This window comes from Gorilla gorilla, chromosome 6 (genome assembly GCF_029281585.2).
Source record: "Gorilla gorilla gorilla isolate KB3781 chromosome 6, NHGRI_mGorGor1-v2.1_pri, whole genome shotgun sequence".
In the NCBI taxonomy this organism is placed as follows: Eukaryota; Metazoa; Chordata; class Mammalia; order Primates; family Hominidae; genus Gorilla; species Gorilla gorilla.
This window is the reverse complement of record NC_073230.2, coordinates 160,896,690-160,916,247: the sequence shown is the minus strand read 5'-3', so window position 1 is coordinate 160,916,247 and position 19,558 is coordinate 160,896,690. Positions and strand designations below refer to the sequence as shown.

General features: G+C 38.9%; 1 protein-coding gene across 5 annotated transcripts in view; it reads right to left on the bottom strand.

Moving 5' to 3' along the window:
* Positions 1-19,558, bottom strand: part of GALNT11 (polypeptide N-acetylgalactosaminyltransferase 11) — a 97,153-nt gene that overhangs the window by 26,469 nt on the left and 51,126 nt on the right. For 3 of the 5 annotated variants that reach the window (XR_008681331.2, XM_004046525.5, XM_063708870.1), the window contains exon 2: positions 1,311-1,643. Coding sequence is in view for 4 of the 5 variants with exons in the window: in XM_004046525.5 (XP_004046573.2) it covers positions 1,311-1,605 (295 nt within the window). In the remaining variant the exon portion in view is untranslated. Of the gene's footprint in view, positions 1-1,310; positions 1,644-16,937; positions 17,064-19,558 lie in introns of all 5 variants that reach the window. The other 2 variants (XM_019031708.4, XM_063708871.1) reach the window with 1 other exon arrangement.

Genomic DNA, 19,558 nt, shown 5'->3' with positions numbered 1-19,558 from the left:
GTTATTCAATATCTACAATTCTCTCACTACTTCTTTCAAAAGCAAATACAGAGTCTATTCAAAATGGTAAACTCAGTATTACTTCTTGATAAAAGCTTTACCAATGTAACTATAAATAAATAAAAGAGCTAGACATTTTCCCATTAATGCTTTAAAAATGCCCACTGGCTATTTGAAAAAGATTTATGAAAATTGTACTTTATGAAAATTGAAGTTGGTGAGATCACGTCTCTATTTAAAAATATTTTTAAATGAAAACTGAAGTAGATATTAGCTTGTTTCCTCATAAAATTTTACATACTTTTGACTTCCTTTATTAGAAAATCATTAAGTCCTAAGAACTGATTTTATTTCTTTGAAACTATGACCAAGTGAAAACTCTATTTTAACATTTCTTTCACATTCTAAGGCTCTCTCAATCTCTCAAAAATCTCTTGTATTTTACTCTTAAATTACCTGTTATTTGATGTTTTTGTGACAAGATCCAAGTTCTTTAAGTTTTAATGATAACAAAAATTGCTCACTTATCCCTTAAAATAAAATGTCAAAATCAACACTCTAAAATTGCAGTATTCAAAGGCATAGACAATAGAGTCTTGCATCCAAGTTGAAGAGAATATGATTTTTTAGGAGGAAAAAAGGGCTTTCTATTTTATAACTAAGATTTCATAAACTATATTATATATACATATATTTTTTCTAGCACCTTAGTAATTCTTGTTAAGTGAAAATCATATTAGATATAAATAACCCCAGCTTATTTTTAAACTCAGTACTTTATGTTCTGTATTAATTAAACGTACCCTTAAAAATAAGTTAAATACAGTCAAGCAACCTTTCAACCATTTCTTTCCCTTATTAACAATCCTAGCAATTAAAACCTTCTTCCAGGGCTGGGCACAGTGGTGCATGCCTATAGTCCCAGCTACTCTCAAGGCTGAGGTGGGAGGGCAGCTTGAGCCCAAGAATTCGGGGACAGCCTGGGCAATATGGTGAGACCCCATCTCTTAAAAAAACAAACAAAAAACAAACCCCTTCTCCCATAGGTTCCATTTTCTTTCTAGCCTTTTAATTTTTCTTCCCTGGACCTTGTTTGTTTTCTCGTAAGATACTGAAGTCAGAACTGGATAAATTAGAATATAACTCCCCACTGAGTCTGCAGAAACCACAGAACTTCAGCTAGTTCACAAACAAAATAAATCAGTGGGGAAAAAATGATGCAGCATTTCTAATCTCCTAATTAACTAATTAATCAAACTTCCAGTGATTAAATACATTGATATGGATGCTGGTAAACATCATATACTTACCTAATTCAGAAGAGAATTTCAAGTGGCCTTCTTCTGGATCTTCAACACGACTGTCTATCACATCGTCAATTTTGTTTGCTTTGAGCTGTGGCTCGAGCACTCGACTCGGGCCTCGAGTGAAACGGGGATAGAATTTTTTTGGAGATGGTCCATGGGGCCCAGACCCCTTGATGGGCACATTCTTAAGTGGCTGAGTCACTTCACTGAAGTTGAAATAAACAAAAAGCAAAACTGTCCAGGTCGCAGATGTAAAAAGGCACCCATAACAGAAATACCGAACTGTGACACTTCCCATTATAGACCTAGCATAGCTGAAGGGCCATTGTCAATTTCCTAAAAAAGAAGAATAAATATGTTAGACACTTCAGTATACTTTAAACCATCCACCAAATACAGAATCACTGTTTTCCAAACCACCAAGTAGGACCACTATGCGTACAGTTAACGGAGATTCAAATACAAGAAGATGTATGGATAGTACTGAGTTTTTAAAAAGGATTCAACAATGAAAACCTCAGGCCTGTGGGTTAATGCTCAGAGAACCAATGGCAGTGAAATAGCTGACTGATTCATTTGCCCATGTTAATGGATACCTCTTCACCTTTGTTCTGGACTGCTTTCAGTTGCGTAATTTTTCTCATCAGGTTATAATTTTCACAAGGAAAATAACAAGTACCACATGTATCATAACAGGACAACTAAAGTCTCTTCCAACTATACAACTGCAAGATTCTTTTTTTAATCCAAGGATCTTAAAAATCTATTATTAAAAATAAGCAACTCTAAGCAACTCTGGCCAGGTGTGGTGGCTCACGATTGTAATCCCAGCACTTTGGGAGGCTGAGGTGGGCGGATCATTTGAGGTCAGAAGTTCGAGACCAGCCTGGCCAACCTGGTGAAACCTTGTGTCTACTAAAAATACAAAAATTAGCTGGGGGTTGTGGCGGGCACCTATAATCCCAGCTACTTGGGAGGCTGAGGCTGCAGAACCTCTTGAACCCGGGAGGCGGAGGTTGTGGTGAGCCAAGATTGCACCACTGTACCCTGGCCTGGGCAACCGAGCAAGACTCTGTCTCAAAACAATAAAAATAAATAAATATAAACAACTTAAAAAAAAAAGTTCTACTTTCCAATCAAAGGTTATGCCTGCCCTACTGTCCACTCTAAATCTAAGTTATTTTCAAATAAAGAGTTCAAGTAATTATATTCCCTCACCTATAAAACAAGGCAAGAAGAACTAAATGTAGCACTGAACAGCAATTTTTCCTAAGCTTTTTTTTTTTTTCTTTTTAAGACAGAGTCTCACTCTGTCACCCAGGCTGGAGTAAAGTGGCGGGATCTTGGCTCACTGCAATCTCTGCCTCCCGGGTTCAAGTGATTCTCCTGCCTCACCCTCCCAAGTAGCTGGGATTACAGGTGCGTGCCACCATACCTGACTAATTTTTGTATTTTTAGTAGAGATGGGGTTTCACCATGTTGGCCAGGCTGCTCTCAAACTCCTGACCGCAGGTGATCTGCCCGCCTTGGCCTCCCAAAGTGCTGGGATTACAGGCGTGAGGCCACCGTGCCTGGCAATTTTTCCTAAGCTTTCCGATATCTGATCTTCATGGAGGCTAATACAATTTCCTAAGGAATTCTAAGGAGCCCAATGCACATACAAAATCATCTCAGTAAACAGACTTATGGCAGAGAAACCATATAAGCAATGTAGATACATAAGAAAACTGCACAGAGATACTGCTTTTAAGTTACTTATTTCTACAGCATAAAATAATCTTAAAAATGGTATTGTCCCCAAAAGATCAGGACAAAGCAAATTGGCATCAGTAAAGCACCACTGTAAAAATTAGGTTCTTACATAAGGTTATGCCATAAGCCTAGAAGATGGTAAACAGTTCAGTTTCTTAACTGTCTGCCAACCAAGAACTATTACGTATTCTACTACAAGTTAATTAAAAAGTAAAAAAACAAAGCAACAGTAACATACCAAAACAAAACAAAAACCCAACCAAACAAAAACTCCCACCAACAGTAATACCAGAGGCATGGCTGGAAATGACAATAGTACAAAGGAAAATCAGGCGCCAGTGAAAGCGCTGCTATGTCAGCTGCAGGCACTTTTAAAACTAAAGACATAAACAGAAAAACACAAATACTTGAAGTAGAAGAAAATGTTCTCTAAGTAAGGAAGCCCATGAGAGCAAATGAAAAGACAAAAAAAAAAAAAAAAAGCAATGTGCAACTTTGTAACAAAAATATTGCAACAAAAATGTACAGAGCAGTGACATTTAGGTGAAACAGACATTATAACTCCCTAAAATGTTCGCTTAGGGGTAGACAAAGAGCAAGTAAACAAACAACAAAAACAAAAGCACTGCTTCTTCCAAAGGCCATGAGATCCTGAAGTTAAAGAGTGTAACCGGACAGGCTGCTCTGAATCCACGAGGAACCAGGCACCTAGGGAGCCAACCCCTTCTTCATCCACATAGCAAGATCCACGCTTACAGGTTGTTTTCCTCAAACCACTCCCGGCCTTCCCGCTTCCACCATGGGCTGTCTGGCCCTCACAAAAGGGAGCCATCCAAAACAGACCCTGAAGAAACCAAGGGCTGCTCCATTAGCAGCTATGAAAGATGGACACTGATGTCATTTCTCGTGTTTTCTTTAGCCTGATTCCCACTATCATGTTGGACCATGCCCAACCCTGCCTCCAAATGTCTTGGTTAGTGTTCCTGCTGTCAGCTTTACCTAAATTCCACATAAGGAACTTTGCCCCACCCTCAATTTCATCATCATCCAGGACTGATGTGATGACCTCTTCATGTCTAAGTTAAAACTTTCCTCTCCGGCTGGGGGCGGTGGCTCACACCTCTAATTCTAGGACTTTGGGAGGCTAAAGTGGGCAGATCACCTGAGGTTGGGAGTTGGAGACCAGCCTGGGCAACATGGTGAAACCCCGTCTCTACTAAAAATACAAAAAATTAGGGCCGGGCGCTGTGGCTCACGCCTGTAATCCCAGTACTTTGGGAAGCCGAGGTGGGCGGATCACGAAGTCAGGAGTTTGAGACCAGCCTGGCCAACATGGTGAAACCCTGTCTCTACTAAAAATACAAAAAATTAGCGGGGCGTGGCGGCACGCACCTGTAATTCCAGCTACTCGGGAGGCTGAGGCAGGAGAATCGCTTGAACCCGGGAGGCGGGGGTTGCAGTGAGCCGAGATCGCGCCATTGCAATCTAGCCAGGGCGACAGTGCGAGATTCCGACTCACACACAAAAAAAAATAATAACATAATAAATATATATATAAATTAGCCAGGTGTGGTGGCGGGCGCCTGTAATCCCAGCTACTTGGGTGGCTGAGGCAGGAGAAATTGCTTGAACCCGGGAGGCAGAGGTTGCAGTGAGCCGAGATCGCACCACTGCATTCCAGCTTGGGCGACAGAGTGAGACTCCACATGAAAACAACAACAACAACAACAAAAACTCCCTCTCCAACCACAACCCTGACTCCTCAGCTGCATCTACCCCTATGTCTTCAGTCTCATGACAGGCAAAGTCCAGGCACTCAGCCCTCCCCACTTCCCTTATGATTTAATTCTATTTCAGTCTCCAGCTATATACCCCGTAATGGCTTTACTTCCTTCTCTATCCAGCTGGGAACACTGTGTTAAATAACACATTAGAAAGTGATAAGTGCTGAGGAAAGAAAATAAAGCAGGGAAGAGCAACGAGGAGGATAAGGTGTGTGAAGCTTCAGGAAGATGGAGAGGGAAGGCCTCCCTGAAAACGTGATACTTGCGTCAAGACGTAAACTGAATAGTGAGTACTGCCGCTACCTGGGGAAGAGCTATGCGGGGTGGGGTGGGGTGGGGTGGGGGGTGGGGGAATAAGAGCAAAGACTCTTGAGGAGTGCGACCAGTGGGGTCAAGGAGCCACATGCTGTGACCAAGACAAGTACACTAAAAACCAATGGTAACAAAGTAACTAGAAAGGTTACAAAATGTGCAAATGAACACTACAGAGATTTCTACAGAACTAAGTAGTGAAAATACAACTTTTTAAAAACCCATAGGATATGGCTAAATTTATAGCTTTTGATGCCTATATTAGAAAATATGACCACAAACTATGAATTAAGAAAAATATAACTGAATAAACCCAAGGGACATAAAAGAATAATAAAAACATTATCAGGAATTAATAGAAAATGAAAATAAAACAACAGAAGCCAAATGCTGATTCTTTAAAAGATCAGTAAAGTTAATAAAATGAAACTGCCTTTGCAAAATTGTGACAGTAGAAGAAATCTGACATAGCTGACCTCCAAACTGTCCCTGGTCACTCCTGGGTGTATGCCAAGCTAACTTTAGGAGAAATGTGGTTTCCAGTTTAATTTAGGAGCAAGGATGATAACAGCCCCTCCCTATAACTAGCCCCTTTCCTTGATCAGGGACTGAAAACCACCTTTGTAATCAAGAATATGATAATGGGAACTGGAAGGGCCTAAACTCCACAGAAATGTAGGTGTAGTTTCTATAATCCCTTAGTGCTCGGGAGTCATGTGGCCAGACGTCGCAAAATTCATGACTTCTCGATTGTTCCTATAGATAACATCATTATTGTAGAACCTGTAGAAAGTAAAAAGTTCCTCTTCAAAGTTTCCCTTCTTGTTAAAGAGTAAATCATAAGTGTTAGAAATAATAGTTTATTTTAAAGACTAACTTACTTTAAGCCTCTTCACTTTATGCTAATAACTCTTTGTTAAGCCCTATCTTATGTAGCTGTTAAACATGCTCACAGGTGCATAGTATATTCTATGGCCTTGTACCTTAACCAAAATATTTGTGCTGGACATGCTCACGGGCACGTTCCAGCTCGCAGCCTATGCCCCGTCCCTATTTGGCATAAGCAACTTCCTCTTTTCCTTTGTCTTTCCATTACTTTTACCTATTTAGAAAAGTTTTAAACTGTTAGCCAATCGGGTTTTAGTTTAGATTGTGCGGTCTGGCTCCAGCCAATGGAGACAGGACACAGTAGCAGGAACAAACAGCATAAGGGATAAAAATTACGTCTTTCCTTTGTTCGAATGTGCTCTCGCCATTATTCCAACTGCGATGAGCACACTTTCTGCAGAAAATACAGATTGCCTTGCTGAGAGAATTAAATTTATATGTGAGTGCTATTTCTTTATGGCACCAGGGAACAAACATTTTACATATAACAAACCTAAGATTTTTTTTTGAGATATCTTTCAGACAGATCCTACCCAGGCTTGTGACTCATGACTCAACTGGTCCCAGAGGTGAACTCTGTGCACAAAGACTGTTGTCCACCCCCCTATGATTTCATCCCCAACCAATCAGCCACACTCGTTCCCTAGCCCGCTGCCCACCAAACTGTCCATAAAAACCCTAAACTCTGAGCCTTCAGGAAAATGGATTTGAGTGATAAGCCCAGTTCTCCTGCATGGGCCAGCTTCACATGAATGGAGTTCTTTCTTGACTGCAATGCTATGGTCTCAGGGTATGATTTTGTCTGTGGAGTGCGCAGGAAGAACCCATCGGGCAATTACACAAGCACTGGCAAAACATATCAAGAGAAATGCACAAATAAGACGACAATGAGAAAGAGGCATAAATACAGACACAGACTGAAAACAGGAGCACTGTTTACAAATTCAGGTGAAATGATCAAATTCCTAGAAAAACATAAATGCGTAACACCAGCTCTGGAAAATCAGGAACCTGGATGCCCTGTAGTCCCTTTGAATGTTAAACTATCATAAAAACATTTCTAGGTGATTTTAAAAGTGAGTTCTACCAAGTATCTAAGGAACAGATGGTTTTAGGTAGATGCAATGACCTTCAGAGGACAGAAAATGAGGAAAGATTCTCCATGTCCCTTTCTGAGGCTGTTACCACTCTGATATCAAAATAAGGCCAGTGTAAGGAAAGAATATTAAAGACAATCTCATAGAGATTACAGAAATCTTAAAAAAAAAAAAAACCCTGAAACCAACCATGTTTTTAAAAACTGAATATACCATGAACAAGTTGTATTTACTTTAAGTACTCAAAGTTGGTCCAATATTTGAAAAACCATAACCAACCACCTTCATAAATTAAAAGAAAAAAAACCCACATGGTTTGATCAGTGGAGATAAAGAGTTTATTACAATTCAACACTCAATCCTTAACAAACTAGGAAAAACAGGGAAATCTTTGCCTGACAAAGAGCATCTCTAAAAATCTCGTAGCAAACATGATACTAAATAATGAAACAACAAAACCATTTTCTTTAAAAATAAAAGACAAAGGTTCCCATAATCACTTGTATCACACTATCATAAATATAATAATGGAGGGTGGTAGTTTCAAAATACAGAAATCCTTGGCATATTTATTAAAAATACAGATTCCCAGGGCTCCACACCAGCTATGCTAAATGGGAATTCCCAGAGATAAGGTTAAGGAATCTTTAGCTTAAACAAGCCTCCAAGTTAACTCTGATGCACAGCCAGATTTGGGAATCAATGGTATAATGAAAAGACAAGACTGAATTCTAATCCCATTCTGCCATATATCAGTAATGCAACTTTGGAAAAATTAGCAGATTTTCTTAGCCTCATTTTCATCAGCTGTATTCCAAGTTAATGACATTGTCCATCGTATTGGATACTCAGAATGAAATGAAATACTCAGAATTACACAAGGTAAAATATGTAAAGTGTCAGATACAATGACTGACACACAAAACACCGCCCTTTGCACTGAACCAAGATAATCTTCACAAGGAGTGTGGCTTGCATTTGCTGTTTGTTTTCTTGTCTAATGTTTTCCCTTCACTTAGCACAATGAATAGCCCACAGAAAATGCTGAAAAGTATCTATAGGATGAATATAGTAAAAACTGAACAAATATTAATTTTTTGTCATTAGATCTAGACTTAACATATAATATCAATGGTAGACATGACCACCCATCTGTTCCCTACAAAGACCTACAAGTCCCTACGTAATCTGGCATTACCTCTCTGAGCACTTTTCCCACCACCTTCTCTCTGCATTCACTTTGTCCTAGACACAGGTCTCCTTGTGGGTCAAACATTTCAATTATACTCCATTACGGACTATGCACTGGCTCTTCACTTAGTCTAGAACACTCTTCCTCCCAGGTAATTTCATGATGACTTCTTTCACTGCCATTGAATCTTTGCTCGAATATATTCTTCTCAATAAGGCCCTACCAAGATTACCCTATTTAAAACTTCAACCCACCCACTAAACATTAAACCTGGTCTTCCTTATTCCATGGAATTTATCACCTTCTTACATATACATAATTACTTATTCCCTGAGTTTATTATTTATTGTTTATCTCTCCCATACCAGGAAGCAAGCTCCAATAGGGAAAGAGCTTTTGTCTATCCCTGGAGATTATAATAATGCGTAGAATATAGCAACAATTTAATATTTGTTAATAAATGAAAAAAATTACTGTAATATGGTTAGCAACATGCTTGCAAATTTCTAAACAAATCTGTTACTATCTTGTTTGGGCTAAGCAATACCTTAATACTATGCATAGAGGTCATGACCATCTTATTCAACAATAGTATAAAAACTAGCTCAGAACAACAGCCATGTTTATTTTTGGAAAAGGTACAAGAAACAACTCAGGAATTTATTGTCCCATTTCAAAACTTAAATAATGGTCTTTGTGATAAAAACAGGCAGACTAACCTTACAGAATTCACTGACAACAACAAACAAACAAAAAACCCGGGAAACTACTTTCCTTAGGTTCACTCTTGGCTACCTGACAGCACCTAAGGGCAAAATGAAAAAGTTTTCTGCTCAAAGACCTCACCAACAGGATTTGGCTAACTCTGTCCAGATTCTTCATGGAATAACCACCCTGGCTTATCCTATCCACAACAGCTCAACATCATGATTCCTTGGTTTCCTGAGCTGTAAAATATACTAACTCTCAACAACTCTATCAGGCAGATGTTATTCTTTTTCCCAAACCATATTATAATTCTTTAGAGAGTATTTTTTACATAGTAAATCGTAATACTAAATTTAAAAACATATACATTTATAAAATCCCAGCATTTCTTTTATACAATTAAGCATAATGGTATTCAGAAGCAATAAAGGCACTATCTGTTTTCAGATAGGTCAAGAAGTTAGGGCCGGGCGCGGTGGCTCTCGCCTGTAATCCCAGAACTTTGGTAGGCCAAGGTGGGTAGATCACCTGAGATCTGAAGTTCAAGACCAGCCTGGCCAACATAGTAAAACCCCGTCTCAACTTAAAAAAATACAAAAATTGGACCGGGTGTGGTGGCTCACACCTGTAATCCCAGCACTTTGGGAGACCGAGGTGGGCAGATCAAGAGGTCAGGAGATTGAAACCGTCCTGGCCAACATGGTGAAACTCCATCTCTACTAAAAATACAAAAATTAGCTGGGCGTGGTGGCATGTGCCTCTAATCCCAGCTACTCAGGAGGCTGAGGCAGGAGAATCGCTTGAACCAGGGACTCAGAGGTTGCAGTGAGCCGAGGTTGCACTACTGCACTCCAGCCTGGCAACAGAGCGAGACTCCGTCTCAAAAAAAAAAAAAAACAAAAACTAGCCAGCTGTGGTGGCACACGCCTATAATCCCAGCTACTCTGGATGCTGAGGATTCTGAGCATCACTTGAACCCAGGAGGCAGAGGTTGCAGTGAGTCAAGATCATGCCATGCACTCCAACCTGGGCAAGAGAGCGAGACTGTCTCCAAAAATAAAACAAAGAAGCCAACACCCAAATATGAAGGAAATGCAAAGAAATCAGATGTCTACTATTCAATAAATTTCTCACTAGCTTAAGAAACTAAAAACATCCAAACAAAAATCAATAGCTAAAACTTTAATCTACACTAATAATGAATGAATAATGAATCTAGTATCTACACAACAAAATCTTTGTGTTTCATACTGTTTGCTATCCCTTCTAAAGACAATTACCCATGCCTTTAATATCCAAGTCTCAAAGCCTTTGAAAAGAGAGTCAAAGCAAATATCTCAGGTTACTTAAGGCAAAACAACTAGTGACAAATTCTTTCAATCATAAACTTGAATAGTTAATAGGACCAAAACTTCAGCAGTTAGACATCAACTAATACGTTCTTCAAAGTTAAATGAATAAAAGGCTAACCAGTTGTGAACTTGAATTTATTAAAGTGAGACAAGTCACTATGGTTTTAAGTTTTTCTTCAGTCATGGTCTGGTAGCTGCTCAGGGATAGGTGCCTTGTAAGCTGAGAGGTGGGTTTTTGCCAGGGAGGTACAACAGTACAGGAATGGGGCAAGGTATATGCAGTGGGATGATTATGACAAATCACAGATTTAAGCCAGGGAAACAGAGATGTGAGGATGTGGAAGTATGAGGCAAGATGAAAAATGTGGATAGGCCTATGGATTAGAGGTCCTGGTGTGGCCAAATAATTGCTGGAGCTACCAGACAGAGGGAACCAGAAAGGTGAAATGCCATGGTTGGAAAATGAGATGCTCAACATTGTGATTTTGGAGGCGGACAATTAATGACAGCAGAATCATCCTTTACAGGTATGTGAGCCCAAGATATCCCAACAGACAATTTGCCTCTAGGGTAAGCACTGCTATACTTACCATAAACAAGTCCCCTGAGGACAGAGATCATTTCCATCTTTTCAGCCCCATATATTTAGCATAGTGCTTAGTATTAACAATTAATACATATTTGTTTGTATAATTTTTGAAGTGTATTTCTGTTCCAGAAGAGGTTAAAGGACATTGTTCATATTCTGTGCAATGCGAAATCTTAGAGAAGAGTATAATGTGTGAGCAGACCACATCCTCGGAAATGAATGCTTATTGTGAAGAAGGAGAGGCAAGAAGGAGAGGCAAGAAAGACGGCTAACCAGTTTAAACAGTTTCATTAGACGGTTTCATTATGAAACAAAATACTCAACACGCCAACAAAAGTACGAAGTCTTCCTCTTAGTCCATGATTTCTTAACAATAAATTTGAAAACACTGTGAGAGGAAATTTTTAAAAGAGGTGATTTTGTATAGTTCTAACAAAATCAACTTGAAAATGTAAAAGTTTTTTTTTTTTTTTTTTTTTTTTTTTTAAAGAGACAGGGTCTCCCTCTGTTGTCCGGGCTAGACTCAAACTCCACACTCTAGGCTCAAGTCATCATCCTCTCAGCCTCCTGAATAGCTGGGATTACAGGTGTGCACCACTACACCTAGCTAGAAGAGAGTAACTTTTAAAGAAAATACAACTTATTAAAATTGACCCCAGTCCCAAAGAAAGTCATAAAAGAGTTCCCCAAAAAAACCCCAAAACAAAAACACCAAAGAAAAAAACAAAAAACAACAACAAAAACAAACTACCAGGCACAGAGAAGACTGTCAGAGGAAATCCTACTGCTACTTAAGCCAAATATTTTTTTTAAAGGAAAGCTTCCCTATTTGTTTTATGAAATGAACATAACATTGATTTCAAAAACCTGACAAAGACTGAACCTCCCCCACAAAAAATCTCATTTATGAATATCAAGAAAAACATCTTAAATACTAAACACAAATTTAATAATAAATGTCTAAAACATTTATGAGGAAAACAATAAGAAGCTCCAAAAGGTCCCAAAGGAAGACGAACTAATGGAAAGATGTACATGCCATATTCTTGGACAAAAAGACACAAAATCCTAATAAATACATCATTTCTCCCTAAGTTAACTTGTAAGTGCTACACAATCATGCTAAATATATTATCAGGTTTTTTTTTTCTGGAGCTAGACAAGTTAATTACAAAGTTCATTTGGAAAAGAATAAATAAGCAGGGAATAGCCAGGTAAACTTTGGAAAAAGAACTAGTGGGGTGTGAGCCCCACTGCAGAACAAGTGAACTCCAGGGCTTCTCTATCCAAACAGCACAGCAGGGCCCACACACAGACAGACAAACCAATGGGAAAAGAAGAGAAAAAAGACCCAATTACATTTAGAAATTTAGAAATCTAACATGTTTGCTATAAATAAATTTAGTATAAGCTTAGTATAAAGACAACATCACAAACCTGAGAGGAAATGAATGACTTTCAACTAAATGATGTCAGAACAACCGTTTAGCCATATGGAAAAACAATAGAGTCTACTCCTCCCATCATTTATCCAGAAAACTGGATATTTAATTATAAAACATGACTCCATACAAGTACTAGAAGAGAATATGAGTAAATTCCTCTATTATCTGGGATTGGGCAAAATTTTTCTAGCTAGGACTAAAAAAGATCAGAATATAGAAAAAGAAATTGGATTACATAAAGACAAAAAACTTTGGATACTAAAAGACACCAAAAGAAAAGTAAAAACACAAGTGACAAACTAGAAAAAATACTTACAATTGGTATCACAGGCAAAAGAGTAATATCTCAGTGTTGGTTTTCTATTGCTATGTAATTACCACAAATGTAATGGCTTAAAACAACACACACTTATTATTTTGCTATTTCTGTGGGTCAGGAGTGAGCACAGCTTAGCTGGACCCTCTACTGAGGGTCCCTAAGTCTACAAACAAGGTGTCAGCCAAGCTGTGTTCTCTCCTAGAGGCTTAACTGGGGAAGAATTTGCTCTGAACTCACTCAAGTTGTCAGAATTCAATTCCTTGTGGCTCAGGACTGACGGGCCCTGGCTTTTTAATAGCTGTCAGCGGGAGGCCACCCTCAGATCCTAGAGGTTCCCTGCAGTTCCTTGCCACATGGGCTTCACCAATATGGCCCTTGACTTCATCAAGCCAACCCTGAGGAGTCTCCTCCTCTGGTCTACTTAAGACAGAGTCTTCTATAACACTGATGTAGTCACAGGAGTGGACTCCTATTTTTGCCATATGACCTAACCTAATCAAGAGATTCACATTCTATCACCTTTGCTATACTCTGTTGGTTACAAGCAAGTCACAGGACCCATCCCCACTGCAGGGAAGGGAATTACTGGGGGTCACCTTAGGGTCTGTGAGCCACAATCTCAAATAGAGATTCTAAAAATAAAGGACCAACAACCTTACAAACCATTCACAGAATAGAAACACAAATAGTTCTTAGCTATATGAAAAAATGCTCAAACCTGCTTATACTAAGAGAAATGCAAATTTAAATTACATTGAAATATCATTTCCCACCCGATCAAACTGAAAAAATCCAAAAGCTTGACAACATATTCTGAGAGTGAGGCTGTAAGGAAGCTTTCATACATGTGTAAAAACCAAAGGAGAGTTTCCTCTTCAGAAACTTTCCTCCCCATCTAATTAGGAATAAATGGTAACTTCTCTTAGAAGCAAAATGTATTCAAAGACCTGTGCTAACATTCTTAAATATCTGCTAGCCATAATAAAGAAATCAATGTACTTTATGTTCTTAACTCCCACACTTTAGCCTAAATATTTGCCCTGGCATGCTTTTACTAGTCCAAGCAAACATTAGGTCATAGCCTGTTCCTCTTCCTTATTTGAAGGTGTTTTTACCTTTCTCAGCATTCCACAAGTTACCTCCTCTTTCCTTTGTTCTCCTCTGCCTTTGCCTCTTTTAAAAAGTTCTAAGCTGCTAGCCAATCAGGACAAATACAGAATGTGAGGTCCCGTTTCAGCCAATAGAAACCAGACACAGCAGTAGGGTGGATGCGTCAGGTTATAAATGACCCTGTCTCCTTTGTTCGGTGTACTCTCATGGCAAAACTGCTGGCGAGTGTACCCTTTCTGCAGAAAGTAAAAATGGCCTTGCTGAGAAAGTTAATGTTCAAGTGCTATTTCTTTACAGCACCGAGGAACAAGTATTTCTAACACATGGTATACCTTCTATGCAGGTTCATTTAGCAATATCCAGCAAAAATACACTATCTACTCTTTGACTTAGTAATATTACTTCTAGTAACCTATACCACAGATGGTAAAAATAGAAAACAATATATGCATAGACCTATTCACTACAGGACTATTTATAATAGCAAAAGGCTAAAATAAATCCAATTGTCCATTAATAAGGGGCTGGTTGAACAAACTATGAACTATCCACACAATAGAGCAATACACAGCTATACAAAGCAAAGTGTTTTTATTAGCTGCTAATTACAGATTAATCTGTAAATTATGTTGTCAGGTGAAAAAAGATGAGAAGAGTATATATAGGATGCTACATATAAGTACACACACACCTGCCTATATTATAAAACAAAGGATAAAAAGAGGAAAGACAAAGCATAATATTGGGTTGGTTTCTAGCATCCCCCACAAACCATTTAAAAAAAGCTGATACCCATAAGAAGAGGAAGAAAACATAGAGTGGTATGGGGTCAGGGCTGGAAGCTGACATCATCTTTGCAGGTGAAGAGTAGCCTTACACTACTATGCAATCCAGGAAACTAGAAAAATGTGTATACAAAAACATGCAAATAACAATTTAAGCACATACATATTTTAATCTGCACAAAAAGCAAACTTTTATTGTGACTGTTAGCATCTACTGTTGTTAGTATCTAAAAACTGTTGTTAATATCTAAAATGCTTTGTGGCAAACTATTTAGGTCGCAAAGGACTAAAATCTCAGCTCACCCAATTTACATTCCGGCATCATCATCAGATTAGCCTGAGGGGTATTTCTCAACAGCACAATACCAGGCTTTGAGGTAAGAAGGCTCCTTTTGAAATGCTTTTTGTAGTCGTCCTCTATTAACAGAGGTCATAGTCCACATCGGCTATAAAACTGTGCTCCATAAAGTAGTTAAATTACATAAAGGTCACTAAGACAATGCCTGTTATGCAATGTCACTCTACAGATGATGGCTTAATTCCACTAATCTTCCAGTCTAACCAATCTAACATTTTTCAGAAATCTTAATCTTTCAGAAATCTAAATCATTTCTGAATGATTTAATGAAAATCATTAAATAATCCTAAAGAAAAGGCTAATAAACTAGGAACGCAGTAGAAGATCTACAGGCAAGGCTCCACTCAGGGTGCTGGCAATTAATGGTTTTTGTTTGTTTTTTGGTTTTTTTGAATCAGAGTTTCGCTCTTGTCGCCCAGGCTGGAGTGCAGTGGCGAGATCTTGGCTCATTGCAACCTCTGCCTCCTGGGTTCAAGTGATTCTCCTGCCTCAGCCTCCTGAGTAGCTGGGATTACAGGGGCCCACCACCAGGCCCGGCTAATATTTTGTGGGTTTTTTTTATTAGAGATGGGGTTTCGCCATGTTGGACAGGCTGGTCTTGAACTCCTGACCTCAGGTGATCCTCCCACCCAGGCCTCCCAAAGTGCTGGGGCGTGAGCCACTGTACCTGGCCCGCAATTAATGTTTTAATAGCTTTTGCTATTGTGCTAAAAGCTCAGAAAACAGACAAGCAAAAAGGAAACTACTTAAAAATCACCAGAAGTCTCACCACTTTAATGTTTTGCTATATAATCTACTACTTATTTTCATCTTTCTACACTATCTACAAAATGCTATACTGCTTTTGGCAACTACCAAAAAATTAATAGACTCAGGTTAGTGGCATCATGGCTAATTTTCTTTGTTCTTTCTTTTATTTAAAACATTTTCTACAAGGAATATGTAGTGATTTAATAAATGAGGTAAAAAATTTCTTAGACAGAAACTCCCTAACTTGAAAATATAAGAACAACTATGGAAAAGATTAAATACTTTAAGGCTATGAAAGAAATAGGATACCATATTATTTTAACCTCACAAGCAAAGGGGATTTCCATAGCCACAAGCACCAAGAAAACTGAGCGGGTTTAAGCACACCAAAAGAATATTTTAATTCCATCAATTTGTCAAAAATATGAGAATAAAAATTGAGTACTGAACAAATGTTCTAAAAGCACAATTTGAAGAATAGTTTTTCCTCTATGAATCATTATCTAATCTGAAATTCTTAACCACCTTTTAATGTCCATCTTTTACCACAAGACTAATGAGAAAATTCTATTTCACAGGACAGCTTTCATTTTCTACCAGAATAAACTAATTTTCATAATATTTAATGCATTTAAAATGTATTTATTTACCTTTCAGTAGTTTCCAGCTATTTTCTTGTAAGATACTCTTGCATTACAAATTGTCAAACAGCAAATATTTATTAGCTTTTTCCATAAAAGAGGCACATTCATATTTTAACTCAGCTGTAGTCATGTGAGTACAAATATTAATTTACAACAGTACAGTACCTACATATCCCTGTGAAATTACCAGGTGATGACAACATAAAAATACACATTATTCTTTCTCATTCCTTATCTACCTGGAAGGCTAGAAGAAAACATAGCTACCAATTGTAGTTTATAATTACACATAAGGTGATTGCTGAATTAGGAAAGGTTCAGAGCAAATTCCAGACATCATATGCTCCCTGGGAATGATCCTCAGACATCCCTGATATTTATGAATCTCTTCTCTGTAAGACAATCGAAAAGAACATGAATGCATGAAATGTCTACTCTGTCTCAAATGCAGAAGAAAACCACAAGGTAATGCTGATGGGAGAAAGAAGCAAATTTAATCAAACACACAGAAAAGAAACTAAAAGGACAAACAACATGGCAAATACCTAAAAGAGCAAAACCTGGGACAGCTGATGAGCCAGTGAATAAGGGATGGCAGAGGCTGACCATTATTCTTCAACACTTTGAATGAATGCCCAAGTAAAAAGTAGCAGCTCTCGCTCACTATAGACCTGTGGAAGACAAGAAGGTAAAAGCTACCTCAGGTAAAAGCTAGCCTCAGGGAGCAAGCATGAGGCCAGTAGTTTCTACCTCCTAATTCTATGAGGTAGAAAAGAACAGTAAGGAAAACAAATAATATAAATTGAAATAAAATGACTATGGGCACATGCCACTGTGTCCAGCTGTTATACATAATTATTAACAGTAGTATTAATTAAAGGGTTTTCACTTGCATCCTACACATACTCTTTCCTGTGTCAGCTATGCCATTCATCCGTGAGAGTCATTCTTCCCAGTCGGCCAAGGGAGACAGAGTAGGAGCTACCTATAAACCATGGCTGAGTGGTGCTAGTGAGGGGCTCTGCCCCCTGACTGCCCATCATGCTGAAATTCCTGCATTATAAACTAATCCTTTGGGTCTGGAAAGCTTGCCTTTTATTTAAGATGTTCTTATCTCTCAGTCTTCAATCAAAACAGAAGTTGTATCCTTTTTGTCCAATCAAAATTTTTGGAACTCTAGCACATAAATTATTTTGTAAATGTGATTTTAAAAAACATGTAATTCATCACTTGTTAGAAAAACACTTACTCTCAGCAGAATTCTGAAAACCACTGCTAAAATTAGAAAGGAGGAGAGGAAGGAAGTTCAATCTAAGGAAAATGAATTTGCATATTACTTAGAAGTGGAAAACTTTAAGAATCACCTTATGCTATATTAAGAATCTCTTAATTCTGTGGATTGTCATCTTTCATGGGGTTTCAAAAATCTTTGCCATTATTTATTCAAATATTCCTTCTGGCCAGGCGCAGCGGCTCACGCCTGTCATCCCAGCACTTTGGGAGGCCGAGGCGGGTGGATCACCTGAGGTCGGGGGTTCAAGACCAGCCTGACCAACATGGAGAAACCCTGTCTCTATTAAAAATACAAAATTTGCCGGGCATGGTGGCATACGCCTGTAATCCCAGATACTCAGGAGGCTGAGGCAGAAGAATCACTTGGATCTGGGGTGAGCCGATATTGTACCATTGCACTCCAGCCTGGGCAACAAGAGTGAAACTCCGTCTAAAAAAAAACAAACACAAAAACAAATATTCCTTCTACCCCCCTCCCTCTTCTCCTTCTAGGATTCAAATCACATACGTCAGACTTTCTCACGATGGAGTATATTTCTTACAGCTTCTTCAGTGTTGTCCAGCCTTCCCCCCTCACGCTTCATTCAGAGAGGTTTCTTCTGATCTTTTCTCTTCAGCAGTATCTAATCTGCTGAATCCACTGAATCCTCCATTTTGGCTACTGTATTTTTTAGATCTAGTATTTAGTTGTTTTTCAGGTCTGCTTTGCCCCCTTATATTAAGTTTCCAGTTCCTTGTTGAAATGTTTTTATTCAACTTTTATCTCCATGAACATAATAAACATATGCTTTAGCGTCTGTCTGGTAATTCCACTGTCTGCAAAGCCTGTTTCTATCCTCTGTTATCTGTGTGGGTTCTCGTTAAGGTAGTCTCCCAGTGGGTCTGGTTACACTGACTTGGTGGTATGGTGGACACTATTTGAAAAATCATTTCAGAAATAATTTGAGGCGTGAGATGTTATCTTCCTCTGGAGAGGATTTTCATCTGTCTCTGTTAGGTGACTGGGGTCACCAGCAATTTGAGATCACCCTAATCCATTTCACCATTTGAGATTTACTAAACCCCCAGGTGACCCCATGGAGCTTCAGCCCAGGCAAAGGCTGGCACACTCCCAGCCCATGAGTGTTTTGGATGGCAGCCTCTCAAGGTTTCAACATTAACCCCAGGTGGCTCACCAGGATTCTTACCCACAGCAAGTTCTAGACTCCAGTTTTTGTTTCTGTCCTCCTGTGAGTCAGTTAACTACAGTGCTCAGCCTCTCACCTGCTCTTCCAGAACAGCAAATAGCCGGGCAAAAGTGGCCCTGGGTCAGAGGCTCACGTGTCTGGATTTCTATCATCTCCCAAATCTTAGCCCAGTAATTCTTTACTATGTTGTAAATTCCTTGATGCTTTTCAGAAAAGTATCAGCTGGCTTTAACTAGGTTACTCAGGCCATTATCGGAAGCACAAGGCCAGGGTTATTTTCTAAACAGTTGTTTTGGCATTTCAAAGAGTGCAGGCTAGGTACTGCCAAAAAGAACATCAGCAAATCAAACTGTGACAGAATCTTGGGCCTTTTTTTTGAGACAAGGTCTCACTGTCACCCAGGCTGGGGTGCGGTGGTTATGATCACAGATTACTGTAGCCTCCAACTCCTGGGCTCAAGCGATCCTCACCTCATCCACCCAAAGTATTGGGATTATAGGCATGAGCCACCATGCCCAGCTATGGGCCTTTTTCAGAAAACTTTTTTCCTCCATACATAGTGAACTGCATAGGAAATTAATTTCTGAGAATCTACCACCTCAACAGGTTTAGAAAGCTGACAGACTTAATCAATCTGGCAAATCACCAGATCCTAGCTCATGCTGTTAACCAAGCCCAGTAAATAA